The sequence below is a fragment of the Atractosteus spatula genome, chromosome 5 (assembly GCF_055471065.1).
Source record: "Atractosteus spatula isolate fAtrSpa1 chromosome 5, fAtrSpa1.hap1, whole genome shotgun sequence".
Classification (NCBI taxonomy): Eukaryota; Metazoa; Chordata; class Actinopteri; order Semionotiformes; family Lepisosteidae; genus Atractosteus; species Atractosteus spatula.
The window spans coordinates 57,369,678-57,395,324 of record NC_142710.1 but is presented as its reverse complement, the minus strand read 5'-3'; the positions used below and the strand labels follow the sequence as shown (position 1 = coordinate 57,395,324).

General features: G+C 36.1%; 1 protein-coding gene across 1 annotated transcript in view; it reads right to left on the bottom strand.

Annotated features, from left to right (window-relative positions):
• Window positions 1–24,397, bottom strand: part of grm7 (glutamate metabotropic receptor 7) — a 241,636-nt gene extending 217,239 nt beyond the window's left edge. Inside the window, exon 1 of the mRNA XM_088916628.1 lies at window positions 22,615–24,397. Coding sequence (XP_088772754.1) covers window positions 22,615–23,118 — 504 coding nt within the window. The 5' untranslated portion in view covers window positions 23,119–24,397. The remainder of the gene's footprint in view (window positions 1–22,614) is intronic.
• Window positions 24,398–25,647: the final 1,250 nt, after the last annotated feature.

Here is a 25,647-nt window from a genome sequence, read left to right as displayed (position 1 = left end):
TTTGGCTTCCTTCAACCCAAACCAGTCACTAACAATTATAGTGAGCTGTTGTGCTCACCCAGTAGAAAAGCTACAGTACTCCTTTACAAAGCCTTTACTATCTGAGGTATACTGCAGAGAAAAGTGTGGTTAAGCACAGTAAAATAGCAGAAACATGACTGTAAACTGCAGAGGTCTAGTAAAAGCCACTGAAGGAAGTCATGGTTAGTCAATGCAAAATTAGTGCATGGTATAAAAAATGAAAGCTATGTGAAATAATAAAAAAAACTTGTAAAATACTCACATTGAAGCATATTTGCAACGCAAAGTCTAACAGTAGCCTGTGCAATTTTGCTCTAACGATGCATAGACAAGCAATGTAATAGCATTATCATAGATAGCTGTTCTTCGGCTAGTGTTTTGTTTTAGCATCTTTTAAAAATCTGACTTTTAATTTGAAATTTAACAATCCTGCCATTTTCTACTTTATATTTTTATCTAGTTAAATTTCACACAGTTGATGGCCATGTTGTTTCAGAGAATATCAGTAAGCTGAAATGATATCCCATCAAACTGGACTTTCAGACTATCACATTTGAACCTTGTTATTAAAACACAGCTGGTCAAGTGTATAATCTGTCTTAAAAGGGAACAGTTTAAAAAATACTTTTAAACACAGGACAAATAAAAAGGGTTAGTGCTGATTTTGTAGCTGGTACTGACACTGTCCAACTGAAGTAGTGGTAAAGGAGATGCGTTCTGTTGCTAGAATTACATGCGTGATGGTCCTGGGATTTTGGATGCTGGAATTTGCATATTGCAGCTAAAGGGATTTAAAAAAAAAAACAGTAAAAAAAATACATGAAGTATACAAATGTCATACAATTAAAAGCAAAAAATGAAAAAGGCCTGGCTCCTCTCCAAAAATACATATTGTACATTGCTTCATTCACAGAAAATATTAAATATATACCTTTTAAGGAAAAGATGAGAGATAATGACCTTGCTCAGCACACACTTGCTAAGTGTGAGTCATATGCTGATGAGTGTATTCTGTCACATAATGTTTTTAAAGGCCCAGTGAACATCACACTGTTAAAACAGAGAAAGATACCCACTAATGAAAATGTCCATCCCAATTAATTATAGTAGAAATGTAGAAAGAGCACATGCTAGAAATCTGGGTAAGTGAGATGCACAAAATCTTATATACGGTACACCACTAAGCCCTGTTTTACATTCCAGATACAGGATTTCATTCCTATACAGGATAAGGAGGCAAAGTCCAACACTAATGTGACCAAGCCTACCTCAGCATTTGTAGCATAAAGCAAATTGAGCATACAGGTTTTTCCCTGGATAGGACACTAGTTCATCAGTGGATGAATGAAAATGTGAATGATATTACCCATTTGTGTTTTTATAATTAACTATTTGTAATTTGCATTTATTTTATGTATATATTTACATCATATTTGTACATTTATATATATGTTGTAATTATTTCACAACAAACTATTGTTCATCTTTAACAAAAGTAAAACAATCTTAGTAACCTTTTTTATTGCTTTGGCCAAGTATTTTTGCTCCTTTAATTTCAAAGTATAATTGGACAGCCCCAAGCTGCAACAGTTATTGTTACAGGTGTGCAGGTGCCAACAAATACCACAGACTCAATCTCTATACCAAAAACAAAAGGCAGGAGACTGAACTCATTTTCATTTTATTACACACTGTTTATGCACTCTGTTAAAAATCAAGTTTTATTTTTATTACGTTTTGACAAGTTTGAGTTTGGCTACCTGCTTTCATTTTAATGCTTTTTTTTTTACCATTATACATATGCACTGTGTGTGGCATTAGACAGACTCTTGCACTTAAAAAGTGTCGTAATGTACCTGTAAGAAATACTATATGTATTCTTAAGCATATTTACAGTACCTGGAACAGAGACTGAAGGTGAATGGCACTGATGCATCTACTCTTCACACCTTCAGTAATTTTAGCAGCACGCACTGCAAAAATGTATAAAAGCCACATTTGCTAACACAAATATGGTGCACAAACATGCACATTATGATTACTCAAAAATTTCTAGGATTTAATCCATTATACATGCCACTCTTTATTTTTCAATGACTCACAATGTACTATAATTTAAAGCTGAAGGACTCTTAAGGGCTGTCAAAATAGCAATCATGTTTCTTTTCAGAAAATCTGGTTAAACGGTAGGCTTAATAACAGATAAAAATCAAAAGGTTTAAGAGCTTGTATAGCACTAAACCCACTATAAATGTTCTTTAAAATTCCTAGAAAGTATCATGGCATTGAAATGTAGAAAGATGTTGTTGCTACATTTTATTCTATAGTGCAGTACTTAGAGAAAAACAATGAAAATACACAGAAGAGAGAATGAATACATTAAAACACAAATCAAAAAGGATACTACAGTTGAAGGCTATTTTCTACACAGTATGTGATACTAATTAAAGCTGAAAGAGAATAAAAAAGGTAAATACATGTTGGAAAAAAGGGAACCAAACATCTCGTTAACATTTATATTCCTTTCAATTGCCAAACATTTCTTGAATGAAAATGACTAATTTCAAACAAGTTGCCATGGTAACCTCTATAGATGTACGTAAATATATCCGCAAAAGTCAAGAAAATATAGAACTACAGTATACTGTATGTGATCATGGATTGGTGATGGTATCTTCACCTTGACAGCATGTCAGCACAGAAGGCCTTGCAACACAACAGTGTGGCCTTGGCAAACACTCCTTAAACATACTGTAGATGCAACCAAGTACTTTTTCACAGATGACAGCCTCTTCTAATCTGAAACCAACAGGAGGTGGCCACTACAGATATCAGAAGTGTAAAGAGACTAGATGCGATACAATGTGGCCCTGCTTAATTTCAGGCCCTGATTAAGGTTTGATCATACAGTAGCTGGGGTTAACTTCGTCATGTTTTATCAATTTCTTGTTTGGTTTAACAGCATCATTATATTAATCACTTGTCACTGAATATTTTCCACTGGCAAATACTGTAAGCCAGGAGTACTTAAAAATGTGCTCTTTTTTAAATAAAAAGACAAATATAGATTTATTCTAGCATAAAGTTGAAATTTATTTTTCATTAATTAAAACTAATGGGCTGTCTCCTATTACAATTTACAGTATCTGTATTGTACTCTGGAAAGTGCTAAAATATGCCAAGAACAATCACTGTCATTGTATCTTAAGGTAATTAAAAAATATTAGGCTGTCAACACATAAAAAGGGAGATATTAGTTAAGATATTAACCAAAAGATAGAATTGAGAATTGCATCTTTCCTATTTTCTGAGTGATTATATAAATGGTAACCATATAACCTAGTATTTGACAAGTGTGAAAGATAATCAATGTGAACCCTAACTACACATACAAGAAACAATCCACATTTTTGTCAAGATCACCGGGCTGAGCTCAATGTTCATGCATATTAGATTACAGCCTATAAACTACTCTGTAATAGGGCTCTGAGTTTAAAAGCTAAAAATGATTTCTCCATCTAGACTATATTTTTAGATCAGGACATGTTTAGTTCCCTGCAACTGGAATCTAACTCATTTGTTTATAAAATACTTCTATATAGTGGTGCTTCCCCTTTGCTTTCTGTCATTCTGAGAAGGTCACAAAAGTTTCAAGCGTAACTGCAGTCCCCATTTCTCAGACCAGTTATTAAATCTTGGTAACAAAATAAATTAATTGACATTATCTTTAAATTGTACAAATTCCAAATTAAGCACAGTCATAAACTTGATTGTACTGAAAGTACTGTATGGTCTTCATTTTGTCGCAAACCACTGGTGTGACCATGGGCGAGAGTGAGAGTTTGTGCAAATTGCAATGTGTAGTGGCCCTTCCTGCTCACTAGTCACTATGACTAGTGGAACAGGTTGCGTAGAAATTGTTGTGCAGATGTACGGGTTAATTACATGATCCAGTGTGATCTGAATGCAGAGTTAACAAGTGCTGCAAGTTGTATTTGTCTGCAAAACTGGTTGCCTTGTTCTGAATCGCAGAATATGGCACTGCACATACAGTAGCTGGAAATTTTGCCCGTTTTCTGATGTAAATTTGAGGTTTTGTGTTTGTGTAAAATTGTGTAAATTTTACTTTCATTGTGGTTTGAAATGCACTCATCAATACCGGTTATTTCTATTCCTGAAATATAAACATAGCATTGCAGGTTCCCTTTAAGTCAATTTGCAAAAAAGCAAGAAAAACAGCGTATGCATTGGAGATCAATTATTTTTGCCTTAAATGATACTTTGTTGTCGATTCTCCACTCTGCCAGAGTGAACAATTAACACCACCATACAGCTTTTTAAAGCCCTATGTTTTTTTTTTCCTTTATCCTCTCAAGACTCATACTGTACATAGAGAAATCCCTAATTTAAAGAAAACTAGAAAATGTCAAATCAGTTCAACATGAGCTTGAAAGGCCATATGCTTTCGCAATGAGGTTCTGGCCAATACAGGCTTCATTGTTTGTGTGTGCCCACACTTGAAGGAGCTGCCAGAAAGAACTGCGGGGTATGCCCTGGGGGGGGTAGCCCTCTGATATTTTATCTGGTGAACTACTCATTAAGAGGGATGGATTCAAGGCCATTGCTGACTAGCATGATGTGTGAGGTTGGACAAGCACCATTTACGAGGCAAATATCACAACGGGGAGCCCACAGCAATGCTGTCCATGCATCACATCTGAAGAGAACAAGATATGAACACCAGTTTACAGCAGAAGCTCAGTGTATTTACAGTATGAAAGCATGTCCAATGTTTATAGGAAAACAGAATTGATAAAGACTGAGTGTGACAAAACCTTCACTTGCCATGCATTAAACTCTGCAAAACTCTATGAATATTGATAGAAAATAAAAGTGCAAGTCTACGTTTTACATCAGTACCTCATTTGGGATGTAGCTTTGTTGACTAAGTGTATTATTGTTCCTTGGGATAAAATATTGAACTCAAGATAATTTCAATAATTTCATAATAATAATGAATGGTTAGTGCCTGGTATTGAGTAAAACTGGACCAAATTAGTTATGAATCTGAATATTGTAGCAGAGTTTAAATTAAAGTAAAGAAGGAGAAAGATATGAACTGCCCAAAGAATAAAATGTGGAGCTTTATCAATCAGCAGGCTACTCCAGAGAAACCAAGAAACCAGCTCTTAAAGGGAAAGGCCGCATTGGAATTGCCACACAAACCAAATGCCACATCTGTTTGATGTTTCTTTATAACTGTATTCAGTTTGCAGTGACCAGAGCAACAGAAAATTTCAGGCAGAAGATACCCACATGTCAACAAAATAACTACAGTTTGCTGGCTGCATGAAAATGATCTACATGGTTGTAGGTCACTCAGGGATAACAGAATATTGACAGCTGAGAGACTAAATAGCCGTAGAGACAGCAAGAATTACTGAAATAAATATTAATTAGCTCCTTCCACTTCACAGCACTGAAGAAGCAGAACCAACTAAAAAGACTTTTGATGCCTCTTATTGCATATATATAAAGTCAGCAGCCACAGCCAGCTGTTTTCGCCCTTCTTAGGAGTCTTCATTAGGAAACAGCTAATTCTGATCAGTGAAATGGAAATATGTGTATCTTACAAGGAACAGAATGTCATGAAATAGCAGGAGCTAATTATCCATTCCCACATATGGTATATAACAAAAGATTCAGCTCTGGGGTCTGTGTTATCTTGTACTCAGCACCAATGACTTGTTATACATTGTCTATGTAATGAAATACTGTATGTGAGCTGTGGTTTGGTATACACTAACTCTACATCTATGGCACAGATATTAGAATGGAAAGAAAATATAATTAAGCATGTGGTATTCACTGTGAGGTCTTATTATCAGAATTATTTTCTTTAAATCCAGCCTATCCAAAACCAACATTTGATTACATCCCAACAAGTCATAAAACCTTTGGAAGAAGATACACCTCTAAAATCATGAAATTGATGGAGCAAAACGTATTTTCAAGTATGTCTTGATCCTGAACAGGGTAAGTAAAATAATGCTAATGTTTTTGCTTTGCTTTTGCTCCATTCAAGAAGAAAATGATTACAGATTAAAAATATAAGAATCTGGTTATTTAAATATTTTGCCTGTTGATATGACACACTATGATTGCTGAACCAACCTGAAGGCATCATAAAGGTATCTAAAATTAAATAATTCTTCATGTACTACCCTAAACCACCCCCTCAAGCATGCAGCCCTCTATGCCTGTCAGCTGCATATATTCCACTTGATTTGAGCTCCTTCAGATTGGAAGCCTGAAAGAGTGAGTGTGTGTTCATGTGTGTGCTGATAAGCTTCTCTTAAGGCATTGTTTTCATATTCTAGCATCTTCCATGTATTTTGTAAAGGAATTATTTCTGACAAGGAGTTCCACCAGATTAGGCTCTTGGCTGCAGTTCCTTAAACTGATGAATTAAGACTCTACAGGGAGGAAGGAAAAATGGCAGAGAACCCACTTTGAAAATACTGTCACCATGACCATAAGCCCTCAAGTGCAATAACGGAAAAGGGACTAAATATAGTGTGAACCGTCAAACAGGCTTACCATCCAGGTGTGATTCAACATTTATTGCCATTTCACCCTAACTTAGAAAGTCTATACCCAGAATGACCTCTCCTTGATCCTGTCCTTCAGAAGGTGCTTCAAACAAAAAAGATTGAAAGCAGAGAGGAAAAAGTTCTAGTTTGCAGTGCTCAGAACATCCCTTTCTCTGCATGGCTGCACGGCTGTGAGTGGTTTGCAAACACTCTCTGGGCTAAAAACGAAACACTTGCAAAGGTGGTTCCTAGTTTTATCAAAAGGTCGTCCAAAAGAGTGACACACAGCATTTCTTTGAAAGAAACACTAAATTATATTAATATCAGCCTAACAATTGTTTAGTCTGATCTCATGTGCTGCATTTGGAAGAGCAAGCCCATTATTTAAAAATGCATTTTGGAAATTGGTCAAAACGTAATACAAGGCCATTCAACAAATGACCAAATCAATACCACTTGTAAACAGTTTATCATAGAATGGATGGATTACTGTACTGTATAACCTAGTAACTAACTTACTATAGATTAGATTAATATTATATGACATCACACTTTGTAGAAAGCTGAAGTCCAATATACAGTATGAGCTACTTCAGATTAGCTGCATTTTATATTATCCTATGAATATACTGTACAAGCTCCTTTACAGAAGTTAGGTTTGTCAGGATAATGCAGGGTTGAAGACCTGATTACCGAATGAACATTGTATACTTGGAGACATGGAAGAATTATTTTACAGCCTTTGCCCACCATTCCAAAAAGTGATAGCAACCTTCCAAAGTACCCATTAAGTTAATTCTGAAGTATTTAATACAAACTAAGTTAAGCATTAAAAGAAAGACATAAACCTTTCCTAAAATCTTCAAATTTACATCGGTTGTGTTATTTATGCTTAAGACCCCTCAAAGATAGATCACAGTTGTAATTTGCTTAGGACAACTGTAAATAGGGGTTCAATATACAGTATGTGACTGTGTTGCCATTCGAAAAAATATTTCCCAGCTCTAATCTGGTGTTATAAAAATATTACATAATCATATAACAAATGGCTGACAGATTAAATGAATATGTCACACAGATGTTTACTAAAGAGGTAGTCATCAAGAGACCTCTAACTCAGGAAAGATTATTTGACATTTGTAGGACTAGAGAGACAGAGGTTTTATACTGTAGGTATTAAAACCTCTTAAGATCTCCATAGCCAAGAATTGTAACAAGTGTACATGAAGAAACAACAGACATTTTCATAGCCCATTAGCAAATCTATTCTGTCAGTAACTCAGGCGTAATACTTACTGATAGGAAAATTGCTAACTTAGCTCCCATTCATAAAAAGGGAGACAAAACTGAAGCAAGTAATTATACACCAATACATTTTACAGCACTTCTATTACATGAACAGCAACTCTGTGGAGATAGTGATAAGAACTAGGGGAAAGTCTACATATCCTTAGATAGGGTAGATCTTTCTTAATTATCTTGTTAGAGTTCTTGGAACAAGCAGAAATAATGACAAATAGAACATATGATAATGTTGCATGCCTGGTCATAGGACAACTTTTCCTTTTTGTTTTCTCTAATTCAAATGTTCTTTCCCTGTTTTAAGCTGGCAGACGCCCATCATGTTCATTGGTATTTCATCGTCTATTTACTGTAGATAGCCTTTGCCATAGGAACACTTCAAATGGCCAAGAAAACGTAAGCCTTCATCAGCACAACTTGTCCTCACCTACATGTTGTCTTTTTTTATTGATCAACACTTGCATTTGTTCACCTTTTCATACTGGAGGCAGGATCCTTGAAAACAAAAACAATAATTTAGTCCTACTTTTCAGCATTCTTTTCATAGCAATGCCACTTTTTGCAGCATCAAGAATGGCCCTTATCTTCCTCTACTTATCATTTTACTCTATAAATGAGTGGGGTTAGCCACCCAGGCTCTAGGGAGATATACTGTAGTTGACAACTCGTGTTCATAATCAGGTTTCGCACTTGGAGTGCCACTGAGTTTATAAACTCCTACAACCACCACTCCTCCTTTTCATATGAATTTGGTGTCAGCAAAACATAATTCTCACTGCTGTCTGAACTTTAGCATCATTTGAATAATGCATTTAGTTTCAGGGCATACAATGAGTGAATCGTAAAAATTAACTGGCTATCTTTTTTAGAAATTCATTGAATTTCTCATGCACAGTTTCTTTTTTGCAGCAGTGCATACTGTATACAGTAGGCCTGGAATGCGGTAATGAAGGTCAGGTTATCATTGTTTCCCTCTGTAACCTGGAAGCAAGAAGGGAGCTACAGGTAAAGGAAATGTATGGGAGTTTAAGGGGGTAGAGGGAGCCTGTGGAAAATGGTTGTTTTTCCAAGATGTGAATAAGTTAATAACATCCTCTCAGCATGAAGCACAGGTGATAAAGATAGCAAGTCTGTCTATCCTTTTTCTAACCACTTCATCCAATTCAGGGGAAATGCAGGAAAGCAACAGGCGCAAAGGACAGTAGGCTACATGTTGTACACGACATCAGCCCATTGCAGGACACACATAGACACAAATACATACACTCTCACACCAGGATCAGTGTTCCCAGAAACCAACTAACCTATCACTATGTATTTGGACTATGGGGAAAAAATGGTATATAACATTCAAAAAGAAGCTTTACCTGCATGTCTGTGTATACTGTAAATAATTAAACTTCCACCAGGAATAAGTAACCTGTTGTTGAAGGGTTAATGTGGTTTATTGGGTGGGAATAAGGGACACCTACTAAAGTAAAAAAGCACTACTCAATGTGTTTACCAAGTTTTCAGTAGACGATGCATATTGTACACTGTATGATCTATTTGAAAACTACATTTTTTTAACATTACAAAGCACATACTGTACCAAGAACTGTTGTGCAAATACAGTATGGATATTTAGTGCTATATGTAGTTTTTATTACATATACTGTATATGCTTTGTCCTGTCTCCTAGAAAAATAAACTTCAGAAAGAATTAACATTTTCAGTGCTTTGTACAGTAGATATTTACACAATGTACTTTCTATGGCTATACACTTTTCACACTTTTAGTTTGTCTTTGCATGCAACAGTTCTTTTATGAAATGTAATCTTTAAATTTAATCCTTTTTATCATTTTTGACCAGATCAAAGCTGTAAGTCATTTTCTGCAGCTAGGAATCTCAAAATATTTTTTTTTTACATACATTCAGATATCAAAGTGCTGCTATTGGATACAGACAGCAGTGTATTTGTTTCTTTGTGAGGCACAGACTGTGGCAAAGGAAATCTAAAGGGTTTTAAAGCATTTTAATGCCACTCTCATTGAGTCCTGCTTGCATACTCCTAGGAGTAGCTCATGCACCGAGTGTTAGAGTCACTGTAATGATTTTTGAAACATGAGAATGTAAAACACGACATAACATAATCCTTGACAATGGCAAAGCACATATTAGCTTACATTTAAAACTTCAATGGTAAAGTTCAACAACAAGCACAGAATACTGATTGCTCCACACATCACAATTCACGAATGCAAGAAAGCAGAGTGCAAACATTTATTTTTTTCCTTCTATAGGAAATGTGAGAAAATTAAATATTTTTCTTGTTCCTCTGCAAATACGGCTTAATTATATTATCACATAGGAATATGGAACTCATATGCATTTTTTTTTAACTTGTGACACTTGCTGTAAAAATAATAAATCATTCCGTCCAGCTGTAACAAGAAGCAGAGTTATCTCGTTAAATATAAAAACATAAAAAGAAATAAAATAGATTTCCTTGTTTCTACAGTACCACATTTTGCAAAGCATTAGTACAGAGCATTACCCTTTGACAATGACACACAGCTGAGGAATGGAGTTTATTACTGTCCAGTAGTGTTCTCTACCACTGTATCTTTTACAAAATATTAAACTATACCAAATACTTTTTCATAACTCATCATTTAAGCAACTATGAAAGTACTAAATTGAATTGATAATTTGATCACTGAAATAGTTATACAGTATTATAAATATAAATATTACCATATGTAAAACTCTTGATCTATTTGAAATAAATATATTTTAAAAATTCATAGCTACTGCTTCACAAGAGTTTTGTGCTCATGAGTGCCATCTTCCAACCTGTATTTGTGTGTATTTTTAATGTTTTATCTCAGCTCTTTTAAGGTGTCAACACAAAATACACTTGTTCTGGGTTTATATTAAGAAATGTTTGAACTGCCCTTCCCGAAAACAGAAGGAAATAGAAAAACTTTCAGTTCTCATCCATGAGGTACGAGAATTTCTTTCTATTTTCAGACATTGCAAGAGAGTAGGCATTACAACATGTGGTTAACTATATACAGGTTAATAAAATAAGACTGTCCTGAGTCTTGATACTAAATTGAAATTATCATCTCAGCTTTCACAGGTGTCTGAGAAAAGGCAGAGAGGTGCTTGGTGTTAAAATCAATTAGTGCTCGCATTTATAGAAAGAAAATATTAATAGCTGAGCTTGAGAACCAGTCAAGTGGAAAATAGATATATGATATCTAAAATTAGGTTTTCCTATGTAAAACGAAAAGGTGCTCTCCTTCTTTATGCTGTGAAACTTGTCATGCACCAGAATTACCTGTTGTTGAAATCCAGATAACAGACTAGTGCTGCTTTTTCACTTTAAAGTGACAATTCTAAAAATAATACTTGCTTATTTGCTCACAAAACATACACTTGTTAGCATTTTTAAAGTTTCACCACCTGTGACTCATTATTTTTCCCATTTTCCATTTCAATATTGTATTCATTTGTTTATTTTGTTTTTAGAAATCATACACAATAATGTATTGTGACATGTTCATACACAATAAATGAGTACCTCTTGTAAGGGAAATCCTTTTAAAACTGGATGGGAATTTTGTTGCAGTCTGTTTCAGATGACCAGTTAAGGGTTATTCTCCTTTAGGTTCTAAATGAATTGAACATTACGTTACAACATTTATAATTTTTACCCCCTCCTCCATCCAAACAACTCAGCACTGTAAATACCGGAAAATGAGCCACTACTAAAGAACAATAGCAATACTTAGCATGCACAATGTTGTTGGGTTGTTGCCTTTATTTTCATTTATTTTTCAAAGCTAAACAGAGAAATCCAGTTATTTGCTTGTAACTTGTATTTAATGTCTCTATAGGGACTTGTTAACCAGTGTTCACAGACATTAAACATGAATATCTGCATTATGTAACTAAAAACAATTACACTAATTCTAGAGTGAAGAACCATTGACTCTGCATGGACCCAAAAAGGAAAATTCTTCTACAATGTATAGTATAACAAGTTGCATTGGGCATTAGCCAGCAATTAATACGAAGCTTTCCTTTAAATGTTTGCACTGATCTTGAATAACCTTTACAAATACAGAAGCAGACATTGGCAGCAGTGACCAAAAGCAGCAAAGATTAACGAGACTGTCAGCCTTGCCTACCTTCTGTGAATGATTCAGAACCGTACTATACCTATGGGAACAGTGTTCATTTTGCCTGTTAAAGAACATAATTGTTCACCACCGGTATTCCTTCTTTACTTCAAAGCATAGAGAGGTATTTACTTGAGCCATTAAGATGCTTCTGACTAGCAGTCCTCTTTCTGCCAAATTTCTATCTGCCTGGCATTATTCAGTCTTATAGATCCTTTCAGAAGAACCCAGGATGGGTTGATGAAAGGGTAGTTTTAAAGGTTAGTACTGCAGAGAAAAGGGTCATGTTTCTGCAACATTTGTCTCTTTGGCAGTTCACTTGTCCACCTGTGAGTAGTGCCCACACACATTGCTCTTTCATTGTCTTCCAACTGTCCGATGCCAGTTCTTCTGATCACAGACTATGTTAGAACTGTTTATAGCTTTGCAGTTGTGATATTTCAGACATTAGGTTAATTTGGATGCTTTATAAGACAGATGGGTAAAAGATAGCCAAGTTTGCCATATAGAATATACAGTATACTGTATATATATTCTCTAATTGTTACATTTTCCATTTTTTTTGTAAAATAGGGATTCTTGCACAGTTGGTTTAAGATAAATTTTATGAACCAAGATCTGCATAAATACAGTATTCCTGAAAAAGCGTTAGCCTAAGACATTAGGCCCAGATTAATTTTTAGACAACAGCGGATATTAAGGTATCTCATGCATAATATTGTATACAACTACAATACATTATTTATTTTCTTCTTCTTCTTCTTCTTCTTCTTCTTCTTCGCATTTTCCCACTTATGTGGGGTCTGCTTGTTTGCACTGATTTTTCCACTGCGGCATCTCGACAGGTGACTTTTGCGAGGCGCATGTCGCCTTTCAGGCGATCCAGCCAGCACGTAAATGGTCGTCCACGGGGCCGGCGGCCTTCCACATTCAATTCGAGGGCGGTCTTTGCCTTTGATGTGTCATTGCTGCGGACCACGTGTTCATACCATCGCAGGCACAATACATACCATACCATCGCAATACATTATTTATCATTATCATTTAATGTTCCTCGAAATTTGTAGGTTGTTTTCATGAAGTTGTTCAGTTCAATATTTCCATTCTTACAATATGTATTTAGAGAATATGTTATTATTTAGAAGACGCATTTTTAAGTTTCTCTGCTTAATTCAGTATTTACATTGATAATTTGCTAGTGTTCCATGGCTATTTCTCTCTGTCAGCCATTGAACTGCAAATTTGTGTTCTTCACTTTAAAAAGGCCCATATATCTGAACACAGAAAGAGTCAAATAAAAATAAGCATTTGTATATTGCACTTGTCTTTATTAATGGAGTTGGATACCCTTTGTTAAATAAAAATAAAAGTGTCAGGGCAACCATTTTCTTAATCTAAGACCTTAAAGGTGCACCTGTTATCAAAGAGAGAATGAATGAATGAATGCTGAGAATATTTAACTGCTAATCTTGGCATTATTGATTTATTCTCCAGCAAAAAAAAAAACTATACACATGTGTTATTTCTTTCTATAGCAACACAAACCAACTATAATACTACCACATGTAAGTAATTTGCAAGGAGTTACTGTATATTCATATTTCATTGCATGTTAAATATCACACTTATGTATGAATACTTAAATTTGCATTTACAGTAGTGATTGGTTTAATGCTGAGGTTCCTGCTCCACATCTTGCAGGAATGAAAACCTTTGACTGAGGCTTCACTTAACAGATTAGTTTAAATTTGATGTTAGGGCATAACATTTTGTGCTCTGGTGAGTCTGGGACTGTATTTAACGAAAATAAACCTGATGACTATAAAAGGGCTTGATGGAGTTTTAACCCTTTGACTCGCATCTGTTTGTCAACTCTCTGAAGTCAGGTTTTGATGTCTCTGGAAACAAGATGTGTATATTTAAAAACATGGATTCCTTTATCTGAGGCACTCCAGAGCAACACAGCCGCTAACAGTGCTACAGTATGTGGAAGGAGTGTTTCAGAGGTTCATTAAACACTGCTAGAAACTGTGAAGATGTATCATTCTGATGAAAAGGTCCTAGGCAGTAAATCTTGGCTATCTATTTTCTGGCAAGTCACATATGGCTGCGGTTGTGTGCCAGCCTCTTCTGAGATAGTAAACAATTGCTTTATGCACATTGTGAAGTCTTGCAATTAAAGGACTCTACCTACTGCTGTCCAAGGATTTCATTCCTTTCAACTTCCATCAAATGGGAGACAGTACAATAAGACTACTCTGTATGAAACTTAAATTGTTGTGTACTTTCATTCATTCGATTCAAATGTTTTGCTTTTAACTATATACTGTATCGCAAACATTTATCTTGCCTTTTTATTGCTTTCTCATATTGTCTACAAGATATGATATGTACTGTACATACAGTTATGCTTCATGCATAGCCTCTTCTATCTCAGTGTTTTCTAGTTTCATTTTCATAGTTTACAAAATGTTGCTGTCTGTATGCAAAATGAAAATATTATTGAAGATACTGTATATCATTTAATGTATAACTTCATTGTCTCAGAAAATGTACATTTCAAATAGGACATAATAACATCTCAGTTATGTGCTAAGGTATTCAACATTTTAATAATACAGAAATGTCCATTACATTCACCATTACATTCAACTTTCAATGTCTAACTAGCTTTCACTGCAGTGTGTTAGCATATCAAATAATAAATCAAGGAAGTGTCTATAAATATGAAGAAACAATTAACCCATCATTAACAAGTATAGTCCTGTTTACCCTTTTTATACAAATGGGAGAACAGGATTGATACTCTCGTCATTCATTTTCACTCTCCTCATTCCAAAGAACATACAGTATGCAACATGATGATCAATACAAGATAAATCAGCTGCACAAATGAAAAGCAGCCATCGGGGAGGGGAATCCAATGGCCACCTGCATAGCTCCCATGGGCGAGATTAGGGAAAAGATAACAAGCAGCATACGCAAATAAATTCTTCTTATTTTGGCTCATGTTCATTTTTATCTATTAGTCGATCATATAGCATTTACCATCTGAAGGATTACTCTCTACACGATCTTTTTTATTAGAAGCTCACGAGTGCAATTACAAATCAATCTGCTGCTATGATGATGAGCGTCTCTGGAAAATATACAGCTTGCGAGGTGCTAGGTATCAATCGATTGGTGAAGGAAATATTTTATATACCACATATCACCATTGCTTCCTTGGTAAAATCACTGAAGTGAGTCTTGGTGATTAATTCATCTATTTATTGGGAAGACATTTTCATTTTCAACAAGCAGAGAGCGGAGCAGCACTAGCTGAGGCACGTACAACTGACTATTCTCTAGTTGGCAGGACTGCTTGTTGCTAACTGAGTTGTGCATGTTACACAAAATATTACGAAATGTCTAAGTTGTACAGTGAGGTTGACGTCACAGATCTCTTACTTAACATTTCAGACCTGAGACATCTTAAAAAATTGTAAGGAATGAGGATGCTGTTTTGTTAAGAATGCAAAAAAATTAAAAGTCTCAAAACAGGGTTCCTGAGCCACTAGCAATTCCATATCCTCACTATAAGAACTCCCAGACTCAAGTCTTAAAATTGAAACTAAACTTGAATCTGTTTAAGAAAATTAGAACGGAAAAGAAAGATTTGATAGCTTTAAAAAATTGCATCCCATCCATCCATTTTCTAACTGTTTTATTCAATTCAGGTTCTCCATGGAGCTGGTGCCTACTCAGGCAAGCAGTGAATACAAGGTGGGATACTCCCTGGACAGGATACCAGTCCATCACAGGTCATAAACGCATACAGTACTCATCCCTCATTGGACTGAGGGAGGAAACCAGAGCACCCGACGAAATGCCTACTATACCTTTATTTAATAATAGAGTGTCACTTTCTCTGTTGTGTTGGAAGCTGACTTCAGCAATACTTTGGGAAAGATAATTAAAACGAGACATTCTTAAATTTGCTGCTGGCTTGGTACCCTTCAGTGAGACACCAGAGAGACTGTAAATTCTGAAATAATTCTGATGGTAATTTTTTGGACACACTGTTATGAAGGGATACAACCATTTTTTTTTTCTGCATGTATTATTAATTTCACATTTTAAACCACACAGCTCCTCATTGAATATTTCATGTGTGAATTGCAGATTAAAAAATTATGATGATTTGTAACATCTAATCCTTAACTGTGACTTTCTCACTTCATGTCAATGCATGGTGTGAGTTATTAATACTGTCATGCTCCTAAAGCCCTCCTGGCTTTTAGCATAGCATAGCATTAAGGGAAAGAGATTATGAAAACAGAGGAGAATGTTCATTGTACACTAACTGATAACTTTTTTAAAGTTACTCTGTCACACTTATTGGTTACGCTAATAACAGACCAGCAAATATAAAGGATTGCTGTTTAAGCTTAAGCTACAAAATTCAAATTTAATGAGCAAGGCTTGTTTTAAAAAGATGTTCCACCAAGGAGGAACACAAGGGAGAACAAGAAAAAAAAGTGTGGTAAATCTTGCCTCATTACTAATATAAACCATGTCAATAAGAAAGTGGAGGAGAGGGAGGGGAGGAACAAGAACAAATTAATGTTTTATTTTTAACGATATCTTGCCAATTAAATTAACGAAGCTCTCCTCAAAACATTTAACAACAAACAAAACAACCATTTGAGTGTGTCTGGATTACAATCTCTTCAACGCTGAATACTAAAGCAGATGTGGAATGCTGAAGCGTTACACAGTAGATACAAGAAAGAAAAAGCCAAGACCTCCATTGTACCCCCCTCCCCCTGTGCTGATTAGAACTTTTTTTGTATTTCAAAATGAAAAGAAACTTGATTGACATACGTAGAAGCACACTCACTCTTTTTACCAGATGTCTATATCTTGAACAGTTAGCAGATAGTAAAAATGAATCATCAATGACAGTAATCACAGAAGGATTGATAAGCATCGCAAGATATTTGCATGGGATTTGAAGACATACAGTATGTTGGGTAATAAAATACAGGTACTGTACATGCTAGCCTTGATCTAAAGAGGACAACCGCTGAAACACTTTAAGGATTAACATGTGACAGTTATTATGTTACAGTATGTGCATGAATCAAAACATTTAGAAAACAAAGCTTTTGCTCACACCATAATCTGTTCTGCTATCCCACAGATTGATCCAATATATTTCATTCTCATGTTACTATTTTTAGCAAATATTATCACTGCTGAGGATATGCCTTGTACTGCCTATGGCAAATGCCAAAGCAGAAGAAAAGATATTTAATCAACTGGAGTTTTAGAAAAAACATCAAAGATCAGGAATTTCTTACTCCCACTACAAAATTATTACAGTACAAACAGTAAAGCTTTACATTTGCTTTAATCTTGGTCAAAAACCCACATAAACTTAAATATGAACAACGTCTTTCATGTGCCAGTTGAAATGATTAGTGTTATTCCTATAACCAAATCTAGCAAGTGACCAAAAGAAGTTTGGGGAAAAAGTGCCCATGTGTTTGATTGCTCAATATGAAGGCTTTATTTATTAAGGTGACTGTAATAGGTGAGGAGTATTATGCATAAACTAGATGCTTCATAATGAACAGTCCTGTAATAGTATACACATTTACAGCATGTTATTCAATATATAAAGCTTGAATTGTAAACAGATTAAAATGGAAATTAATACATCTGTATGGGAAAGTACATGAAAATAACAGGACATTTTTAACTACTGCATGGATGAGTTTTATATGATTTCAGAAATTGTGTTGTTAATATGTGGCTTTAGCAGTGGAGTAATTAAGTACTTCATTTCGGAGAAGAAAATAAAGATATCTATAGTACTCTAGAGATGACAGACTATGCAACATTTTCCCAAATTTATTTTGATGGTGAGTAAAAGTAAATCTCTTAGCTACAAAAGCTTTGCTATTTCCCTCCCTTTTAAAAAAGGAGATAATTTAATTAACAAATTAGTGTTCTTGATTTGAGTGGGGGAAGTTAGACAGTTCCTCTCTTTTGGCATGATGGCTGGCTGTCCCATGTGTTTGTTTAGGGAGTTTCTTTTTGATAGCTGCTGTCATTTGTAATTCTAGTGCAGCCGTGTGATTCTTCATTCCTAATTAACAGGCAATCCCTGATCCAAGTGGAATGTATAAATTAACACCTCCTTCTTTGAAATAATTGTAGTGCTACGCATCAAACCTAAAAATATCACAGGACTGATTCTAGATTCATACTGCAGCATTTACTACAACCCTATAATTGTGTAGGTTTTTTGTACCATTAAATAAAATGCATTGAAAAAACAAAGCGCCCAATATTCACAGAACTTAACAAGGATTCTTTAAAGGTTCAGGGATAGGGAAACTAATGGTAAGGATAGATTCAGAGATTTGTAAAACCTGGAAGAACAAGCCTTATGTGTTTGCAACTGAATGTCTGAATATCAGAAAACCATGTCTCTGCATCTACTTTAATTTGCTCTTCCCTGGTGGCATTGGATTTGTCACAATGCATGCAGTGACACACACATGCCGTGAAGCTAGTTTAGTGGTTGCAAGCTTTGCGTAGCCAGAGTAATTAGAATGTCTGTCAAGTGCAGCATTTTTGCTGAAATACAGAATATGGAATATATTTTGGAATTGGCTTTCACAAACCCAAAAAGGTAGATTTAATAGTAATTACAGCACCTTGTTGAAATCAGTGAGCACTTACTGTAACTTGAACTGACAATCTCTAGTTGTCACAGTCTTGGAGGCATTAAATCAATAAGGTTTACCGTGGCAAAATTGTAGGTTGTTATATGTTGTATAGAAAATCTTTAGACTCTATTAAACCAAATCATGCCCTTTTCTGAGAAACAGCACCAGTTTACAAAGCAACTTACTTTAAACCTAGATGTAGTTATAAGCAATTTCTCCAAAAATTCACCACTGCTGTATAAAACTCTTTACTGTATACAATATTATTACAATATTGGGGTGGCAGAGTGACACAGTAGTTAACAGTGCTGCCTCACAGGACTAGGATCATGGGTTCAATTCCTAGGGTGCTATCACTAAGGCGTTTGCATGCTTTCCCTGTGTTCATGTGGGTTTCCCCTGAGTGCTCCAGTTTCCATGCAGAGTGCTGGTAGGTTAACTGACTTCAGTAAAATTGAACCTGCTGTGGGGAATTTAAAAAAACCTTGGGTTTCTATCAGGGTGTGCCTTGCAATGGGCTGGCATCCTGTCCAGGGAATATTCTGTCTTGCACTCAGTGCTTCCAGGGACAGGCTCCAGGCACCATGGGGATAGTTACAATATTGATTTGCCCACTTTGTTGTGCGTTTGAGAGATTTGTGTTTTTCCAATTTTTTTCTATGTCACATGTGCAATGAATACAAAAGTTTTTGAACACCTGGACAATAGTCCAGACTTACAATTTCTTAGAATCCCATTAAGAACCTTCAAGCAGCATTGCTTTCTCAGACACAAAATCACCAGAGTCTTTCTGACCACACTCGCTCTTCTGTTATTTTTTAAACAAAAGTGGTTTTGAACTTAAAATGACTATGGATTCATTTTGTATTTCATTTTCTTTTTTTTTCATGTTTGAGGGAGTAACAGTGCCAGTATGGGTGGGTAAGGGGAGAGTACAAACTGCAGTAACACTGATGCATGCGTCTCTTCAGTCTGTTCAAAAGGAAAACATTCATAACAATGTATTGGTATGTTTTCCTGACACATAGAAAACAATGGGTTCTAATACATTTTGTAAAGGACAAGAAGGGGGACATGTTATCTGTTTTTTTTTTATTTCAGATTAAATTTCATCTTCAAAATCCTGAGAAAATTAAAAAGGGTTAGAAGTATACCATTTAAGATTTAACTAACATTCTGCTGCCTTCTCAAAGTGCTATTACCAGTAAGCAAAACTTTACAGCATTTCTTGCAATTGCATTTATAACCAGCTTCTGAATGACAAATGGATTTACTGGGTAATTTCCTATAGTGGTAAAATAAGTAGAAGTACAGTAGCCAGATCTCACAGAAAATGCCAACAGGAATAGATCAGTAGTATTTTGGAATAATTCTCCGCTGAACTGCATGATGTAAGAAAGGACAAAACTGTATAAAAGTTTCTTGTAGTTTAAGATGGTTTAAAAATAATGCATTTGAAAGAGCAAAAGTAACACTGGATACTGCTGACACAAGACTAGAAACCTTGCTTTTTAGTAATGGCTTAACAACGACCTCAAGCTTTAAATTGTCACTGCAATCTAAGAACTAAAATTCTACAGCAGGATTTCTTAAATCTATACAGGGCATTTTTGTTAGAGAATCCTTTCCATGGGGAACCGATCCAGAGTAGTAGAACATTCACTTTGGTGTAACACTGCTGTTTCATGCATTTGTTACAAGCGCCAAACTCTTCTGCACATTATACCCAAAAGAGACAGAGGGCGGGAAGAAGAATTGCTGTAGCTGAGAACAAATAAAAGGATGGAATACAAAAACTGTATGCGTGTTAATTAGCATGCGTATTTCCTATGAATTTGAAAACGGTATGACAATTTGTTTTTTGAATACTACAATACCTGCCGCCGCATATTGTATATCAGAGAAGCCGAGGTAGGCTGAAATGCTACAGGAGAAAACAAAGATCTTCACTGGGGAGACCATTTTATATCTAAAGCACTTCATGGTATTTTGCCTCACTGCCACGCTAAACTAAACAGCCGTAAGCAACGCGACACTTCCATGACAATTGAACCAACTTGTCATACTGCTTAACTGTGTTTGTATTGCCTGGTGCTGCAACTGATTTAACTCAACCAGAAATATCAGAGTACCTGTCAATGTTTGGTTTTTTTTAGGATCAATGTGGCTGTAGGTGAAAACCTTTGAAAGCTACATGCCGTTTCATAATTCTACTGGTCTGAATAGGAAGAAATCTAAAAAGAAATAGGAATCGATTTAAAATATCTAGCTCTTTGTATACTAATTTATTTCTTGTTTATTTTATTCACCTATCTCCACAAATCAAGCAACGACTGATTGAACGACAAGAAAATGTGCATCCTCTCCCAGCTGTTGGATCGAGCAGAGCACTTAAAACGTGTTGCTTCCCTAGACAAGAAATGATTCCTATGGGACCAAAATATGAGACAAAGCTTCAGGCTCACGCTACAAGTTTTATCACATTAAGGCAAGATATCAACCCAGCCCTTTTAATTGGCTTGAAAAATAATAAAGCACTACGGTATTCCTGTCAAACATGTCACACCAAAGCCAGGCATATTATTAAATTTCTTTGCCGTCATTGCGTTAATGTTACACATCTTCTACGATTCCTGGCTTCCAATTGCTATATCAGAACGGTCTGGCAACGACGCCAGAGCCTATTTGAGTACATTAATTTAGAAAAGAAACATTCCATACTCTATAGTCTACAAAAGCCACACACGTCTTCCATCAAACCACGTGTTCGTTTAGCTTCGTGATGTCGTTAAAACAGCAGAACATTAAAAATGTTTTACGACGACAAGGATCAAGTTTTTATGTGAGGTTTAACGGAAATGATGCGGGAACAATCTGAAACGCGCAAGCAGGTACAGTATGCTTATTGCAAGGAGCTGTTCTTTCAGCACCACCAGTAGGTAAAGCGCGACTGAGAATTCACGTTTCTGTTAGAAAGCGTGTGACAGTCGAATCAGTTTCTAGTTACGACCTTTATACAGTATACAAGAACTAAGACATTTCAATATCCAGTAAACAGTACGGTAAGAAAGCAGTAAAACTATCACTTATGTAGCAAGAACGCCGGTCTCAAAATTTCGTAAACGTCACACGATTTTCTATACACTTCGATAGGTTAAGGGATTAAAGCAGATACTGTAGTTGGCTTTAGATCTTGTTTAAAACTGCACAAAGATTAATCTGTATTAAATGGTATAGCATTAAACAGAATACTCAATTTAATTAATGGTTGCGTCACGTTTTAGTGTACACGAATCCCAGATAAGAGTGTATACTGTATAGAAGGTGACGGTTTCTTTTGAAAAACAAACTAAGAGACCTGCTCTGCAAGTTAAAGTGCTTCCCACTAGTATCGGATTTCTTAGTTCAGTTTACAAGCGTGTTTATTGCTAAGATTCCACACTAATGTAAACCCATTTAAATCACCGCCTTGTTTTTCTCTGGTGATTCTTGTGAATGGTTCAATAAATTTAGTGCTTGTCAGAAAGAACCACTACTGGGAAAAGGTAGAACAGAGCAATAACGGTTGAAAGAAAAATCAAATATGACTAAAGCCAGTGGTTTAATGCGGTAATCATCTGGACTGCGGTGTATATCCTATTGACAAAAGGACAAAAAAGGAGGCAAAGCAGATGAATTATACTAATATGCAACTTTCAAAAAGTCCAGTAGTCTACTATAACGTATGATAGGAAAAGCAAAGCTTATAATCAAGATGTTCGGTGGTCATTTATCACGACATTAAGGAAGCAGTGATAATTCTTACCTGAAAAAGCCGCAAAATGTTCGCAACCATAATGGATACAGAACTTGCAGACGCTCCTATCACCCCTACCACCTTCTCAGGCTTGACGAACACGGGGGGTTCTCCGTTGGTACACCTCACATCCGAAGTGTCTTTTTGTATAAGAGCCTGCACAAAAGTAAGGGACTGCTCCAAAGCGTAAGTGTCTCTAGAACACGTATCTAATACCCTTGCTCCTAAAGTGATATTGGGCAAAAGCTCGTCGTCACTATTAATTTGGTCCAAAGCGTACATCATAGCTTCCAGCCTGTGGATCCCGTTTTCCTTTTTGATATCCCCGCAAGGCATTCCGGGGGTACCTCGAGCATGGACTGGGAACAGGCCACCCAAGGTCAGGTCCCCTTCAATTCTTATAGAATGGGGTGCGTAAATCTCCTGGGACAGTGTCAATTCTACCACGACCTTTGCCACCCAAAGCGCTCTCCATAGAAAGTAGGGCTTGAATGCTGTACCAAAACTGGCCATGGTTTCCCGTTATTGGCTCTAAACAGCTAAAGGCACCTCTTTAAAACACAGTTATCAGAGGTGTCTGAAGTCATTTAAAAAACAAGCCATTTCGCAATAAAGAAAAAAAAATTCCAACTGCTTCTGCAAGAAAATTGCGTTATTCACCAAAACTGTGTAAGCTCTGCCCAATACTAAAAATTTCGAAGATGGTTAAAGCGTTCGACGTCGCTTGTTGCTCCGAAGACAATTCCAAGGAAAAATATTAACTCTAGAAAATTAATAAATGTAATTAAAGACGGCTAAAATTGAAGAAAGGAAAGACAGTTACACAGAAAGCAAGAAAAATGCAACAATATTCCAGAAGAAATGTGGATTAACAGTGGTCCTCACCGCACTGTTAAAATGGTACCACAATATATACTGTATAGAAAAAACAAAACTAAATAGCAATAAAAAAACAAGTATGCAATCCTATGTGACAGAACTATTTTGAAAAGTTGCGTTTCAAACAAAAGCCACCCATGCCTATTTTTTTCTTCTCGGAAAAAACAATCAAGAAATTGCTCATTTTTAGATCCGGCACAGCTGTATGAAATCCTCCCCGCTCAGATGAACTTCATCTCGGTTCAGTGTGTGATCAGGTGCAGCGTCCTTCAACAAATGTCCATTCCGCGTTAGTCGCCTCGCATCTGTGGCAAAAATACAAGAAAAAAAAACCCGAAAGGATGGAGAGAAGCGAAGAGAATACTTAGTGTCTTCCGCTCTGAGCTCTAATGGAAAGGAATGACGCCTCCTTTCACTCCACCCAGAATCAAATATGCATTTGTCAAATGAATGGCTCAGTGTTGAGAGCTTACAAGGCGCGATCAATTGCCAATTTTCTCTAGATCTCGGTATAGGAATGTGATTTTAGCAAAGTGTTATTAGTGCGCAAGGGGCTGGTTCACCTTACACCAGTGTACCATTATCGCACAAGTGTTCATCTCCTGAATATAGAACAGGGAAGCATCAAGTTTACAACCCCCTTTATTTTCAGTTGCATCTACGGTATCGCTCCCTTCATTTCGCCTTGTCACAAAAAAGAGACGGTAATTTTCGCAGTATTTATTTGCAGTCTTGTTTCTGTTACTTACTCGAGGGACGAATGATTGAATGGAGGAGGTCGAATAACTGTCGATTTTTATTTATTCCCAGGAAAGCACAGAAGTACAGTAAGACGTTGCAGTATCACACAGAGCGAGAGAGAAAGGGCGCTTGTGAATTCCTAATCGTCTAGATTACACTTTCGTATGCCCCCTCTCTCTCAGTACGTCTCTCCTAGAAGAACTCCGATTTCATGACTAAGAAGAAAATTAACCCTTGAATAGTCCATTTCCGTGCTACTAGTTCAAGTTACAAATAATAGTCCTTTACTGCACAGCCCAGGATGAAAGACTGCGTTCGCTATGGAATGTAAACTTTAAAGCAGTTTTTTTGCAGTCACATTGATCAGTGCATGTTTCATATTTTCCCTAAATTTGACAGGAGCTAAATGCTATGATGAATATGTTCTTTTTTATGGCTAAAAGGTGGCTTTATGGGATATCTGACTGCACAACAAAGATTTAGATTGTGATTATTATTATTAATATTATTCCCTTATAAATAACTATTAGATTTCTAATTAGAGGTCTAGATCTAGATCATTTGAAACACTGATAAATTGTGACGATGATTTACAAGTCAACATTATTCATTTAATTATTCTTTGTTAAAGGTGCAGAATGTTTATTAACTGTAGCAGAGGTTGGATAAAACAACATCTGATCATATCTGAATACATATGAGATGCAGTACAGAGACATGTATAAGATGTACAGTATTTTATTTTCCCTCCATGTCCGTCTTTTTCTCTATTTATGAAAATAATCATGTAAGGTACAGTAGTCATGATCCTCCATTACAGTACGTTCAGGGTTCAAGGTGTTGCTGCCTTACAGTTTCCAAGAGCTGGCACGTCTAGTTTATAGACATTAAAGCATCCTCAATTCTAGCAGTTCCCTTGGTGCTATAACATTAACATAAATTTAATATCCAAATGCCTACAGCAAATGCAGCAAACACATCCACCCCTTCCAAAACAGGCTCATGGGGAAATCAGAGTCTCTCTCAGCAAGTAAAGGGTGCAAGACATGACACACCCCAGATGGCATGCCAGTCCATCACAGGCTATGCAAAGACACTGTACAAACATGCATGCACTCACATCAGGGCCAATTAATCTACTAGTATATCTTTGGACAGTGGGAGAAAACTGGAGCACTCAGAAGAAACCCATACAAACACAGGGAGAACATAGACACACAATGCCGATAGCACCCCTGGAATTGAACCCAGGGCCCCAGTGCTGCAAGGCAGCAATACTAACCACTTCACTGCCATCAAACGCATATGCAGTACATACTGTATAGTTTCAGATACTGTATACAAAGGTTTTCTTACTTTAGTGATTGTGCGACAGTTGACTACAACAGTTGTGCACAAGATGTCCTTATGTACTGTACATAG